At 38.8% G+C, this 14,356-nt stretch overlaps 1 protein-coding gene across 7 annotated transcripts in view; it reads left to right on the top strand.

Annotated features, from left to right (window-relative positions):
* Positions 1–14,356, top strand: part of clec16a (C-type lectin domain containing 16A) — a 230,884-nt gene that overhangs the window by 164,786 nt on the left and 51,742 nt on the right. For all 7 annotated transcript variants that reach the window (XM_073060358.1, XM_073060359.1, XM_073060354.1 and 4 more), the window contains 2 exons: positions 8,135–8,286; positions 9,351–9,555. In XM_073060358.1, coding sequence (XP_072916459.1) covers positions 8,135–8,286; positions 9,351–9,555 — 357 coding nt within the window. The remainder of the gene's footprint in view (positions 1–8,134; positions 8,287–9,350; positions 9,556–14,356) is intronic.

The raw sequence follows: 14,356 nt of genomic DNA on the forward strand, positions 1-14,356 counted from the left end.
GTCTGCCAGGACAAGTGACTGATGAGGTTTCATAACTTGGTTTCATAACTGTTTGATTTCTTTCTGGAAAAATAATGTAAGTACTATACAAGCCCAAGATAGGAGTTTATAGAGTTGATACCTCCATCACCTCTGTAACCATTATTTCCCAAGCTTCTGTGAAGAAGCGGCAAGCATTAAATCAAGTCTTCCCTCACCCGAATCTGTACAGGAATTCATCAAGCAATATTTGACCAGACAAATGAATTATGTTTCGAATGGTCCTTCGAGTGGGTGGGGAAAAACTCTTTTTGTCTATTCAGAATGGCTGATTGCTAATTTTAAGACTGTTTTCCTTTCTTCTGGATGGACCTGCTTGGGGAAATATCCCCACATCTATCTCAGAAATTACTGCAAAAATCTTGTCTGCTTTCCTAAAATCAGAAGAGCGTAAGTCCAGCCTGTTTTATCAGTCTTCATGGAACAAGCTCTTGCTTCTTCCCAATTAACCTGGTGAGCCTTTGGCAATTAGAATATAACTTTCCTTAGAGAAAGAGACACATTATTTCAGGTGTGATATTGCTAGGGTTTTGTATAGCTGCAGTAAGAGCACTTCAGACTTGTACTCCAAATCCTGCTTTCAATAAAGGCCAAAAGTAGAGGTTACCTTACTGATTGCCTTCTATTCTTGTTTGCTCTTCAGTAATCCTTGTGCAAAAATGCCCTGGTTGATCTAAAGGCCAATATCTTTTGATATTTTACTATTCAAAAATATTTTTTTCTATCAAACATTCTCCTGAAACTCTTGTGCACACTCCTACACATATTAAGTTCCATGTATGGTCAATAATCTTAAGTATGTTTCACACGATCTTCTCAGATATATCATTGAACGCTTTGACTCCTGCATCAATCGCAGTGGCATCTGACAACCCTGTTTCCCATCACCAGTTCTAATGAAGGGTCTCAGGCTAAAACATTGACTATTTTTCTTCTCCATTGGGAAGTGTCATTGTGGACCTGCCCAGTTTCTCCAGCATATTGCATGTGTTCCTCTGGGTTTCCAGTGTCTGTGGAATCTTGTGTCAAGTTTATCAATGCTCATACTTTATCTGTTAATCATCTCTCAGTACATACTAGTAAATTGCCTCAATCTAACGTATTTTAATTTTATAAATAATCCCTTTTTGTGGCACTATATTGAAGGTTTTCCAAAAGACCAAATACACTGATGGTTCCTTTATATCTGTTCTCGTTACACCCTCAGAAAAGTGCTAATTGATTTGTCAACCATTAGTTTTCTTACATAAATGCACAATATCCCAATTATATTATTAATATTAGTTGCCCTGCTACCATCTTAGTAATAGGTGGTAGCATTTTCTTTATCAGTGATGTCAATCTAATTGGTATGCACTGTATATCCACTTCTTTTTCCTTCTCTCTTAAGCAATGGAAGCAAATATGATACCTTCCAATCTGTGGCTAGAATTTTTAAAGATGACAACCAGTGCATCCACCATCTCCATAGACACTATTTTCAAAATCTTAGAGTACAAGTTATTGAGTCTTAGAGATCTGTTGGCTTTCAATGTCAGTTCTGCTCTTTATTTCAGCTGTTCATGCATTCTATATGTGTTCATCTCTATTATTTTTGGGAATCTTCCTGTGAAATATTTGTTCAACTTTTCTACCACTTAATATCTCCTGATCATTTCTCCTTTCTCAGTTTCTAAGTGATCTTCTGATCTTTTCCTTTTCCTCTACCTATAGAACAGGGTTCCCAATCTGGGGTCCACGAATGATAGGGGCCCATGGCATGAACTCCAGCTATAGAAGCCTAGTTTTGCGTTTCTTGCTAGACTGCCCTCATATTCCACTTTCTCTTTTTTGTTAAGGTCTTGATCTTCCTTTGAGGGTGAACAATAAATGCTGACCTTGCCAGATCTTCAAAATGAATGAAAACAACTGATGGAGAAAACAATATACACATTTTGAATTTGACCTCTATTCAGTTATTGCTGATTTGGTTTGCCCAAACTTTTTTTAAAATTAAAGTGTCCTGTGATTGCTGTGTTGCCCTTATTATGTGCTCTTTTCTTACACAGCAACTCTCTGGGGGTCTAATGAGAAGTTCCACTAATAGCTTCCATTTTTTCTGTTTCTTAGCTGCTCAACCAATTCTACTTCACAGGTGGCAGAACATGTAATTTGAACTAATTTCATGTTCAGTACTCATGATGCCCAATCATTATGAAAATCTCAAAACAGGTGTAATATTTCCGATGAAGGTCTGAAATGTTGAACCATCTTTTGTGTGCTGGCTGCTGTCTATTTTTAAAATCTATTTTTGCTCTGAAAGCTGTTTTTCTGCTGAATAATTTGAAATGTTAATATTTCGTGGAAAATCGAAGTATATTGAATTTTTTAAATGCGCAATTTATTTCAAATTATTTTACATGTGAGCTTCTGTATCATGCGCAATTTATTTCAAATTATTTTACATGTGAGCTTCATTCAGAAATAATAAAATACTGTTCCATTTTTATTCTCTAAACGTAAGGCAAGTCAAAATGGTTGTAGCATTTAGCTATGTTCCATAGTGGAATTGCCTTGTATTTTGAATTGTTGAACTGATCATTCTTTCCTCATTTTGTGTCAATTGGTCAGAGGGATCTTTATTTCCCCACTCCATAGAAACCAAATTGTATGATTAAGTATTTTGGCAAGTTGATGTTTGATCCCTTGATTGGAGTGTCATCACAGAGCATGTCATTCTTTGTAAGTGGATGGCTGGCATTGTATTATTAGCTAGCTGTCTGCAACACACTACATGTAATAAAGTAGCTCTTCAATACAATTGTATTATATTTGATTCTAGATTTATACTAAACCTCTTGGAAAGAAGCCTTCTTTCCCTCATTTAGCCAGATCAGATCCAGTACATAACCTCACCACCATGTTAATTGCCAAATATTGATATCTGAATTCCTTTATCCTCTAAGTAACACCTTCAGCAGGATAGTGCATTTGTGTTTTTGCCTTGGCACAGAAAAAGCTAAAATGGTTGATTGCAGGAGCAGATTAATTAGATTAAATCTTTGCAGCAGTATAAAAATAATGTATCTATTTAATTAGCTTGTTTGGATGTAGATATATCTACCTTTGGATTTCAGTACAGTTTGAAAAGGACTCAGTCTAACTTGGAAGCCTTCCCCTCCCACTAGTATCTCGCATTCCTAGCAGAGTTTCTTTGTAAAATGATATTTGTTTTTTTTAATCTTAGTACCTGTATTATTCTTATCCTCTGGTACAATTTCCCCAGTCTTTAAAATTCAGGATAATTTTAACTTTTTTTTCCAATTTCATCATGATTTTTCTCTTAATGACTAAAATTGCTTTATTACAAAACCTATCACAATAGAAGTTGATGCCCGATAACTCTGTATTACAATATTATGTTACCTTATTGATCTATGCTACTCAGTTTGTGAGGTGTCCATATTAAATCTATCAGGATTTTGATTTGTATTTAGGCCAAATTTGAAATTGTATCTGCAGAGTGTATTATAGTTAATTCAGACTAGGAGCATCATAAAAGTTAATGTGTTTAGAGTAGCAACAAAAACAAAGTACAAGCAGTTGTAGTAATTAACCCCTTAACATTTTTCAAATGTAGTTGAGATCCTATCAATCTTAGGTTAATCATTGCATTTAAAATACATGAGCCACAAATCATTGAACATACAGTCTACCAGAGTAATGTTTGGATGAACACTTACTAATTCCTTAGAGGAAATCACTGATTAGTAAGCATGTAATCTATTTCTGATCTTTTTCATTGGAAATCTACATCAGTTCCTATACTTCATTGGAAATACTAGTATATTCTCATAAGTATAGGAATGGGAGTAATAGCTTCCATCTGTGACTTTGTAATACATGCTGGATAGGAAGCCAAACAAGGATGACCAATAATGTTAACTTAACCATTCTGTTCCAGAAATTCTTCTCAGTTAAAAATAGAAGGACCATTTTAATTACTCATTTTGGTTAACAGTAAATTATTGGAGCATTGTAGATCTCGTCGAATCCTAAAACAATTACTTAGCTGATCACAAAGCTGAAAATACCGTAATATCTTGATACAGGCTGTGTGGTACTGAATGAGATTGACAAACCAAATAATTTTAGTTGGTTTTAGTTTATGTCAGGAAATTATTTACTCAAGACACTCAAGTATATATTTGAATGCTTATGTCTATAAGTTGACACTAAAAGCATTTCTAAATCTTAATAATTTTTTGGCCATTCCAAACACTAATTGTTGATCCACTTACCAGTTGAGAAAATTAACAGGTTTACCACTTTAATCCTTCATGATTGCTTGTAGGATTAAGTAAAGGAAAAGCAAGTTTCCAAACTTCAGAACTTGGCAAAGAGCATTCAGAACCAATAGGCACTTTTGCAATGTATGTAATACGTTATAGGAATTTGATATAAAAGTGCAAAAGTTATGCTTATCTTGTATAGGGCATTGATGAAACAGCATTGGAGTATTGTATATAGTATTGGTCTCGGTTTCAAAGAAAAGCTTGAATGTATTGGAAGTGGTTCAGAGAAGGCTTACTAGACTCATTATTGGAATGAATGGAAATATTGGAAAGGTTAGGCTTGTATCTGTTGGAGTTCACAAAAAGGAGAGGGGACTTGATTGGAACATATTTGATCCCAAAGAGTTTTTGACAAGGTGTATTTGAAAATAATGTTTTCTGTTGTTGGAAAATCTAGAACAAGGGGCTGCTTATTTAAGACAGAGATGAAGTATTTTTTTTTTAACTCTGAGGGTCATGAGCTCCTGGAACTCTTCTCCTCTGGGTTGAAGTACAATCACTGAATATTTTGTAAGACAACGGAAGACTGCTGTTTGATTTGCAAGAGTCCAAAAGGTTACCATGAGGAAATATGTTGAGGCTACAGTCAGAGCAGCCCCTAGTTAAATGAGGGAGGAAAACTGAGGGACCTAATGGTCAACTAATTACAACTCTGCAACTAATTTCTATGCAAGGAGAGTTTTATAGACAGTTGATCTCTTTCCTTGAAGATGCTGTTTGGTGTATCTAATATTAAACAATAAGTCTAGAATATTCGGATATACTAAGAGTTGCTCACATTTTTTAAATACTTCGTGATTTCAAGGAAACAAGAATCACATACTTTCACATTTACTTAGTGAATATTTTTGAGTCAAAACTGTAAGGCCAAATATGTTGGAAGTGGACTTAGTATTCTTTTGGTCTGCTAAGCATATGCTACGTTTCCATTTCTCAAAAAAATCTCCTTTAAAGAAATGCTATATCTTTGTACACAAAATTATGTTGTAAGGCAGAACTTATGGAAGAAGCATGCAGAGTTCAAAGTTGCTACTTCATTTCTGCACTGTTTGCTGGGAAGTGATAATTTTTTTAAAAATCTCCCATATTTTTCCCGATCCATCTTCATAAAGATCGCTGAGGAGGTCTGAGGAAATGTATATTATTAGGGAAACGGTGCTTTGTGGGCAACCACCACAGAATCATCTTCCCCAAATCAATGAAATGTGGGCAGATCAATCTCTGGTTACAGCATATAGAACAACTGATTGGCACAGAAGCTATTATTTGTGAAGGGAGCACCAGTGAATAAAGTTTCCAGCTAAAGCATTGAAAACAGACCAACAGATACAGGCAGCTAGAAATCGGTGTTTTAGTGAAGGTTCTTCAATTGTCATCTCACTTCCTTACCCCATGCATTGGGTTTCATTGCCTGAACAACTGGGGTCCAGTCTCTGCCAGCAATGGAAAAAATATGCTGAAAGATCAGTGGGTGCAGACACAGCTCAACTGTGCTGAGGTGAATTGTGAATAGAATCATTGGGCCCAATTTTCCAGCGGATTGAGTTTCACCCAGAAGTGATCATTGGCACCAACTATCCAGTTCCTATTAGTTACGAAGTGCCTAAACTGGATCCAAATTCTGTGCTAATTTTCTATTTCTATGCTCAAAAGTATGTAGTTGTAAAATAAAAGCTGTAAGTTTGAGTACTTATATTTGAAAATTTGATTTCACTCATTTTTAATGGCTTAAATGCGTGCTCTGTTCCGACTGCTTTCGGCAGTCCCTCAGGTACAAGAATAATTTGTATCCACTCTGGTTTGGTGGGTTCTGAGACCAATGTGAGATCTGCAAAATTGTTTAGTTTGATGTCTGATGGCCAAGGTAGTTGGATAGTCTCTGTGGTGAGCAACTTCTTGCCACTTACACAGATCTTCTGAGTGCTCTTCATCCAGAAACCTATGATTCTCTGTGCCATCATGTATGCCCCTTCACTGCTGGGTTTTCCCATCTGCCACTTAGTAATCTCTTTCCATCTGAGATTTGATGTTTTGGGGGTTTTTTGTCAGGTATGTGAACAACGTGGCCTGGGCAACTCGTCACTGGAAACGTTGACCTGGGAGAGGATGCAGAGGCTGGTTCACTCAGCCTTTCAGTGAACACAACCAGTGTGCTTCCCACCAGCAGCATTATCTGTAACATATACGAAGGGTGATTGATAGGTTTGTGGCCTAAGCTAGAAGGAGTCAATTTTAGAAAACCTAGCATATTTATTTTTCAACATAGTTCCCCCCCCCCCCCCCTACATTTACACACTTAGTCCAGCGGTCATGGAGCATACAGATCTTGGATCTCCAGAAAGTGTCCACAGCATTGGTGATTGATAAGTTCGTGGCCTACGGTAGAAGGAGATGAGTTATACAGCTCTTGTTACATGCACATGCAGTTCAACTCTTTGAGTGATTATGCAGAAAATTTGAAATTACTAACTCATCTCCTTCTACCTTATGTCACAACTCATCAGGGGTAATTGATAAGTTTATTAAGTGATGAGTTGGTAACTATAAACTTTCTCCATAATCACTGAAAGAGTGGAACTGCATGTGCATGTAATGAGAGCTGTATAACTCATCTGCTTCTACCTTGGGCCACAAACTTATCAATCACCCCTCGTAGTTGCCACATCATTCCCACATTGGTTTCAGAAGTCCTAAAGAACTGAAAGCAGATATTTTATGTCAATGCTGCACTGTCTTTATAATTAGGTGGGGGGGGGGGGGGAGTTCCCATAGAGAGAAGGAAACTCTGATCAACAAGGCAATATATCTACACAACGTTTGGCAATACCCTCTTATTCTCCTCTCTTCCCCCTCCCGGCTGCCAACATACCTTCTGTCAGATCACACCCACGTGTCCATTCCACTTGTTTTAAGTTGCCCCAAGTCCTTGGACGCATGAGATCACATTGTCAGCACTGTACTAATCAATAAACTGAAAGCACACACGAAATGCTGGAGGAACTCAGCACGCCAGGCAGTATCTATGGAAAAGAGTACAGTCTACATTCCGGGCGGAAACTCTTCAGCAGGACTGGAGAGAAAAGGCCGAGGCTTAGATTTAAAAGGTGGGAGAGGGTTTCACTGAACTCCCGTCGAAGGGAAGATTTAAACTTCTTCAGGGTAGGCATCTCTAGAAGAGACTTTGCGGAGTAGTAATCCAATCACAAACGAGTGAAAATCTGCAGACCCTAATGAACTGAAAAGTTGCTTTCAATCCTGAATAGTACATTTCATGTGGACAAGCAAATCAGTGCATGGTGAGAGAGAAGAGTATTGGATATTCCACATTGAAGCATCATTGGTATTCGATGAGGGATTTGCTCCCTTTTTGATAGTGTATCACACTATGAAAGAGAGCTTGTGTTGCGTAATAATGCTGAATCTGTTCGTTTTAGTTTCCCCGTGGGTACAATGTTGACAATGTTTGCAAGCAAGGTGAAATCCATGTGTACTTAGAAACGTAAATAAGTACAGTTAAATCCATTCTCGAGACATTGGCATTATTGCAATACACTTCAGTTTCTCCAAAATTTCAGGCAATTGCACAAATTCTTCAGTTTGATGGTAAACCAAAAAAAAACCAAATGCCTCTGTACTTCAAAGTAACATTTGTTTATAATCTTGATTTATTGCAATTGGTTATTTTATGTTTTAGTTAGAAATGTAATTGTCTATTAATTACTTAGGAAGTGATCATCTCTTTTCCTATTTTCTCCTTTCAGATAACAGTGATCTAATTGCTTGCACTGTAGTTACGAAAGATGGCAGTCAAGTACATCGCTTTCTGGCTGTCGATGTTTATCAAATGAGCTTGGTGGAACCTGACAGCAAACGGCTTGGATGGGGCGTGGTAAAATTTGCAGGTCTACTTCAGGTAATAGAGATAAATGAGGAGGGATGTTAGACAATTCAAAACTATTACATATTTCGGACCACTGCTGCTACAGTTCATCATATAAGATGTCAGTTATCAGCTGCTTAGGTTTCAGCACATCTTGGACTTCTGCATGCGTGCTTTCAAAGTGAAGATGTGCTGGAGGTAGTGCACAGGTGCACACCTGACTGTCTGCTTCATTGCTGGGCATGCCATTGAGCTGAGCAGTGACTTACCAAAGGCAAGACCCGCGTGCATTTTGCATCCAGCCAGGGAAGGCAGGTGTACAAACGGCAATCGTATTTGTTTATGGTAAAAAAGTAGGATTTATTTCAAAGGTTGTTTTTATTGCCAAAGTGTGCATATACAATATAACTGATATTTGCCTTCTCCAGATAGCAATGAAATACAGAAGAATCATGGGGGTCATTGAAAGAAAAGACATCAACTCCAACCCCCCCCCCCGCAGCACAAAAAGAAAAAGAAACAAAACTTGCAAACCCCAAACACCTCCCCCTCTCTCACACAAAATACTAACAGATGGCCCACATGAAAAACTGCAGCTTGAACGTCAAAAACCCCAAACCCCTCTCTCACAAAAGAAACAATCCCATCAAATCCCCCAATCCTCTCCTCGCAGAGAACACAGCAACAGTAACATCAAATCCCCACCCTCTCCCTTGCAAAAAATAGCGACAATAACATTAAATCCACAGTCCCTCTTGCAGAAAAGAACAGCAGCAATAGCATTAAACCCCAACACCATCTCACACACAAAAAACTAACAGATCACCCACACAAAAAAGCACCAACAGGAATATCAGATCTCAAATCCCCAACTCATCCCTCTCTCAGAAAGTAACTTATCACCCACCTGCCAAACGGCAGCAAGAAGGAAAACACTGAAAAGTGATGGAGCACTAATGGTTTATGTGCTTTCAGCTAAATTTACAGACCATTGATACAGTAGCATCCATTTTCTATTTGTATTACGCTCAGAAGAAAACTATGTTACAGTTAAATTATGTGATTACGTTTGTTTTTAACTGTGCTTTCTTTTGTAGGATATGCAGGTGATGGGAGTTGAAGATGATAGCAGGGCTTTAAACATAATCATCCACAGGCCTGCATCCAACCCTCATGCTAGGCCCTTCCCTATTCTTCAGGCAACCTTCATCTTTGCTGATCATATCCGTTGTATCATTGCAAAGCAGCGATTAGCAAAAGGTCGCATTCAAGCACGACGTATGAAGATGCAACGAATCGCAGGTTAGTATCTTTTTCTGAGTATGCTTAAATTAGCCAATCAAGTGTGATGCTAATTACCAGCTAAAGTCTAGCTAGTTAAAATTACAATTATGTTGCAATGTTGAATTAATCTTTTTAATACTCCTACTTGACACATCTTCCCTTAAGATTGCTTATTAAGCTTGTACTTAAAAAAACTTGTTCCCTTTACAGTAGTGTTTTTTTTTAATGCTATGTTCTTGAAAGCAAAGGATCTATGCCATATTTCACAATTTGCTGCTCGTTGCAACAGCCAAGAAGCCACTGAAGCATTCTAATCTTGAAAGAAATATTTCATTGACTACACTCATATTGATGTGTTCTGACAAATGCTGCAAAGAGCTTTATTAGCCAGTCATTGAAAATGTGATCAAGCAGAATTTCTTGATGGTCAATGCTGTGTATCCCAGTAGATTAGTAACCAGGACTCTTTCAACTAGAGAGAATCAACAGTGTTAAACATTTTCACATGGAAGGAAAAGGGCTGTTAGCTCCTTTCTTGGCAGGTAACACCAGTTTAGAATCCAGCCACACCGTGCAAATGAATATCATCAGTGCAACAACAGTACAAATCAAAATAACCGTTCAAAATGCCATTCATCTACACCAGCTAAAAATCCAGTGTGTTATTATTACTGTAGGGCTTCCTACTATATGTTGCTGCTCTTCTTTGCCCTTGTGGCACATCAGGCAGTGATCTTGCCACTTCTTTAGCATTTGTCTGTTTTTTGTTTAATGAGGCCAATTTGCTAGCTCAACGCTCAACCCACCACCGCCAGCCGGATTCACTACTTGCCTCGAGGTCTGGTGCCGATACCACTACACCACCAGCCAGCTAAATCCTACTATATATAGCATCTGAAAGCAGAAGTTACATTGTGGTGTGCCATGAACTCCACAACTTTGAAAATCCCATACCTGACAGACTCCATTCTGATGGAGAACGACAGGAGTGTGAGTATGATGGTTAGAGTAGAATGCTCCAATTTGACATTAAAAGCCCTGTGCTCTAGCTGAGGTGTCCTTGTCTACTTGAGCAATAAGGAGCTTGCAAAGTAACAGATCCAGTGTAAACCCTTTCCAACACACCCGTTGCTGACACTGAAATGTTTTCCAAAGATCAGTTGAAAGTGCCCAGGATGCTATGTAAAATTGACCTCCCATCCTGCTGTACAAATTCACCTGCACTGATAATAACACATGAGTGAATGAATCAAGTATCAGATGTATCTGGTCCCGGACTTGCTGAGTTCCTCCAGCATTTTGTTTATGTTGCTCAAGATTTTCAGCATGAGATGGCATGAACATCAATTTCTCATATTACAGTAATTTCTTTCCCTTTTCTCCTCCTTCCCCATTCTGGTTATCCTCTCTATCCTTTCTTTGCCTGCCCATCACCTCCCTCTAGTTTCCTTCCTTCCCTTTCTTCTATGGACCACTGTCCTCTTCTGTTAGATTCCTCCTTCAGCCCTTTTACCTCTTTCATGTACTCCTTCCCAGCTAACTCCATCCCTTCCTCCCCCTTCATCGTCACCTGGTCGCACCTGTCACCTGCCAGCTTGTACTAGCCTTCCCCCCACCACCTTATTCTGGCTTCTGCTCCTTCCATTCTTAATGAAAGGTCTCAGCTCAAAAACATCGACTGTTTATTCTCCTTCATAGATGCTGCCAGACCTGCTGAATTCCTCCAGCATTTTGCGCATATTGCTCAAGATTTCCTCCATCTGCAGAATCTCTTATATTAGTGATCATGTATTTGTGTGTGTGTGGGATCCCGATTGCCTTCACTTAGTTATTTGTGCAGGGCTCTGCTCTTGGTAAAGAGGTGTCCTTAATTGCATTTGGGGTCATGTCTCTTTGAAGGAGCTGGGATAAGTTCACTTGTGCAAATCTTTGCTCGAGGGAGAATGATCTCTTTTTTTTTGCAGGAAAACCGTCTGTCGGTAAGCAGAGAACATTTAACTACTCAAGTACAGCAGTCCCCCAAAGACCTAGATACACTTCACAGATCTATTAGTCTGCAGCACACAATAATATGCTTGCAAATGGCACTTGCTGTTCATGAGGGCGGTGATCTGCTAACGAGTGGCATCTCTTTGGTCAGTGAAGACATCAAGCTGTTCCCCCGTGACATATCAGTGATCTTGAGATTCGAGCTACTCCTCACTCCTGTTCGGCTGGATCAGGCGCGTGATAGTAGAAAAGTGTCTTGTGCCCTCTGTCAGTTCCTCCCCCCCCTCCCCCACTGTCCCCACCAAGGCAGTTGTCACCTGAAGCAGTAAACATTACTTAATAGGAATGTATCCAAACCATTGTAAAGATGTGCACATCTTCACCAGTACAAAGGTGCGTTCTTCTCGTTCCATGCAGCCACTGCATTTTCCTGCGTTCATCAGACAGATTTGATAATGCACTAACTATCTGATTGTCATACAATCACTCCATTAACAGTGTTGATCTGAGTTCACCTGTGCTTATAGGGATACCTTTACCCATTGAGCTCCCACACCATATTCCTTGTGAAATAGAAGAAGCCGCAGGCGCTGGAAACCTGAAATGAGTGGATGTTGCCTGACCTGAGTATTTTCATCATTTCCTGTTTCTTCACCAGATTCCATACTTGGTGCCAGTTTGCACATCACAAGTACTCAGTGTATTTCGAAACGTAAAAAACAACCCATCTTGCTCACTCTTTGAGGTGACATACTTGGGTCTCAGGCATAACAATGCAGCATGTTGGCTTTTATATATTCACAGCTTCCAGTCCCATTCTTTTCCCCCTCTTGCACTCACCTCCTTGTGCTTTCTGTCCAGGTATTCTGGTGAGGTGAAATGTGGGCTGCTCAAAAAACAGAACAGAGGATTGTTGCGGTTAAGCGGTGTCCATAGCACACTTACAGTGAAGCCATGGCTATGTAGTAATCACAGTGTGATATTGCAAGATTTGCTAATAAGCTACCTAATAGAATTTGCCGAAGGCATGCTTTATACCTCTGCCTATAAGCCAAGACAAAATACTGGGTGTGATGGAACTCCACTGCACCAACTCTACTGATTCTGGTTCAATCAAGTCACCTTCTCTCTTTTTAAATTCCCATTCTGGCTCCCCTCTTACCCCTTCTCTCGCTTCACCTATCACCTCCTGCTGGTGGCCCTCCTCTTTCCCTTTCTCCCAGATTTCAGATTTCTCCTTCAGCCATTTACCTTTTCAACCTATCACCTCCCATCATCTCATTTCATCACGCTTCCCCCCTCTCCTGGCTTCACCTATCACCTTCCAGCTTGTACACCTTCCCTTACCCCACATTTTTATTCAGGCTTACTCACCCTTCTTTTCCAATCTTGATGAAGTATCTTGACTCAAAATGTCGACTCTTTATTCCTTTTCCATGGATGTCTAACCTGAGTTTTTCCAGCATTTTGTGTGTGTTACCTTAGACTTTTTTCAGTAATTTCTCTACTATTGATGTATGGCCAAATGGCCTATAGTTTGCTGGCTTATTGTTACTATCCTTTATGAACAAGAATAGATATTCTCCAGACCCTGGTACCTCACCCATGGCAACAAAAATGCAAATGGTCTTGGGTATTTATCCACCTTAATGTGTGCCAGTATCTTTACCACTGCTTCTTTCCTAACATAGATAGAATACAAGTATTTCTCTCTCAAACTCTTCATCCTCCACATTGTTCTCCATGGTGAATACCAGTGACAAGTATTAATTTAGAATCTCACTAGTAGTCCACTGCACCACGTGGAGATTACTGTTTCAGCACCTGAGAGAATCTTCTTAAATTCGAAAAAATGGGAGTCGGTAAAAAGTTGGTAGGCAGTGGTCACTGTGGACACAGTGACCAGGGAGTCAGTTTCAATGTGATATATCTCTAAAATTAGAGTAGAGGTTCCCAAACTTCTTTTATGCCGAAGACCCCTGCCATTAACTGAGGGGTCCATGGACCCCAGGTTGAGAACCCCTGCTCTAGGGGAAAGCTAGGATGTGGTGTGACCCATGAAATGCATATTTTCATTAAATATCTACTTTTCTTCAGTGTTAGGTTTTGGTACAGTAACAAAACATTGCAAAGTCAGGTTTTTTTAAATAGTGGTTTTAGATTCAATATTAACAATTTTAATTAAGTCATCAGATAACGTGATCTTTAGCAACCCAGTTAAAATATGTGGAAGAGATGGTATGTAGATTAATGTTTGCTCATTGTAGTTAAAGAATCAAGCTTTCTCTTTCAAAATTAGATGCCTTTCCCATAAAAGTACATATTTCAGAGAATCTATATTCATAATTTTACAGCTAGAAGCTTTAATGCTTTAGCTTTTCTATCATGAGAAGAAATAAAACAAGATGTAAAACACAATTATCTTTGAATTGATAGTTTTTTGGGCAGAAATATGTTTTTATTTCTTGAAGGATAGTCTAACTAAAGATTGTTGGCAAGTAAATTTCATCTACTTGATAGGACAAACAAAGGCAAGTTATGCTTTGCTCTATTTTCATTTATGTTGCCCTATAAACTATGAATTAGTATGGTTATGCTCCTTTGTTTACACATCAGTTTAACAGTGAGACTTGAACTGCATGGGAACTAGTCCAACAACTAAATTTGTGTGCCCATTTTTCAGTATCTGAACAAACTGCAATCGGATTTTAAAGAAGTATTAACAAAGGCACTGAAATCTTTTAAAGAATTCTTCCACAATTTTGCTCTTAATGGAAAAAAAATAGGAATTAAGTTTCATCAGCTCCACTAGACTCTGGCTAAGTATTTT

The sequence above is a fragment of the Hemitrygon akajei genome, chromosome 11 (assembly GCF_048418815.1).
Source record: "Hemitrygon akajei chromosome 11, sHemAka1.3, whole genome shotgun sequence".
NCBI classification, from domain to species: domain Eukaryota; kingdom Metazoa; phylum Chordata; class Chondrichthyes; order Myliobatiformes; family Dasyatidae; genus Hemitrygon; species Hemitrygon akajei.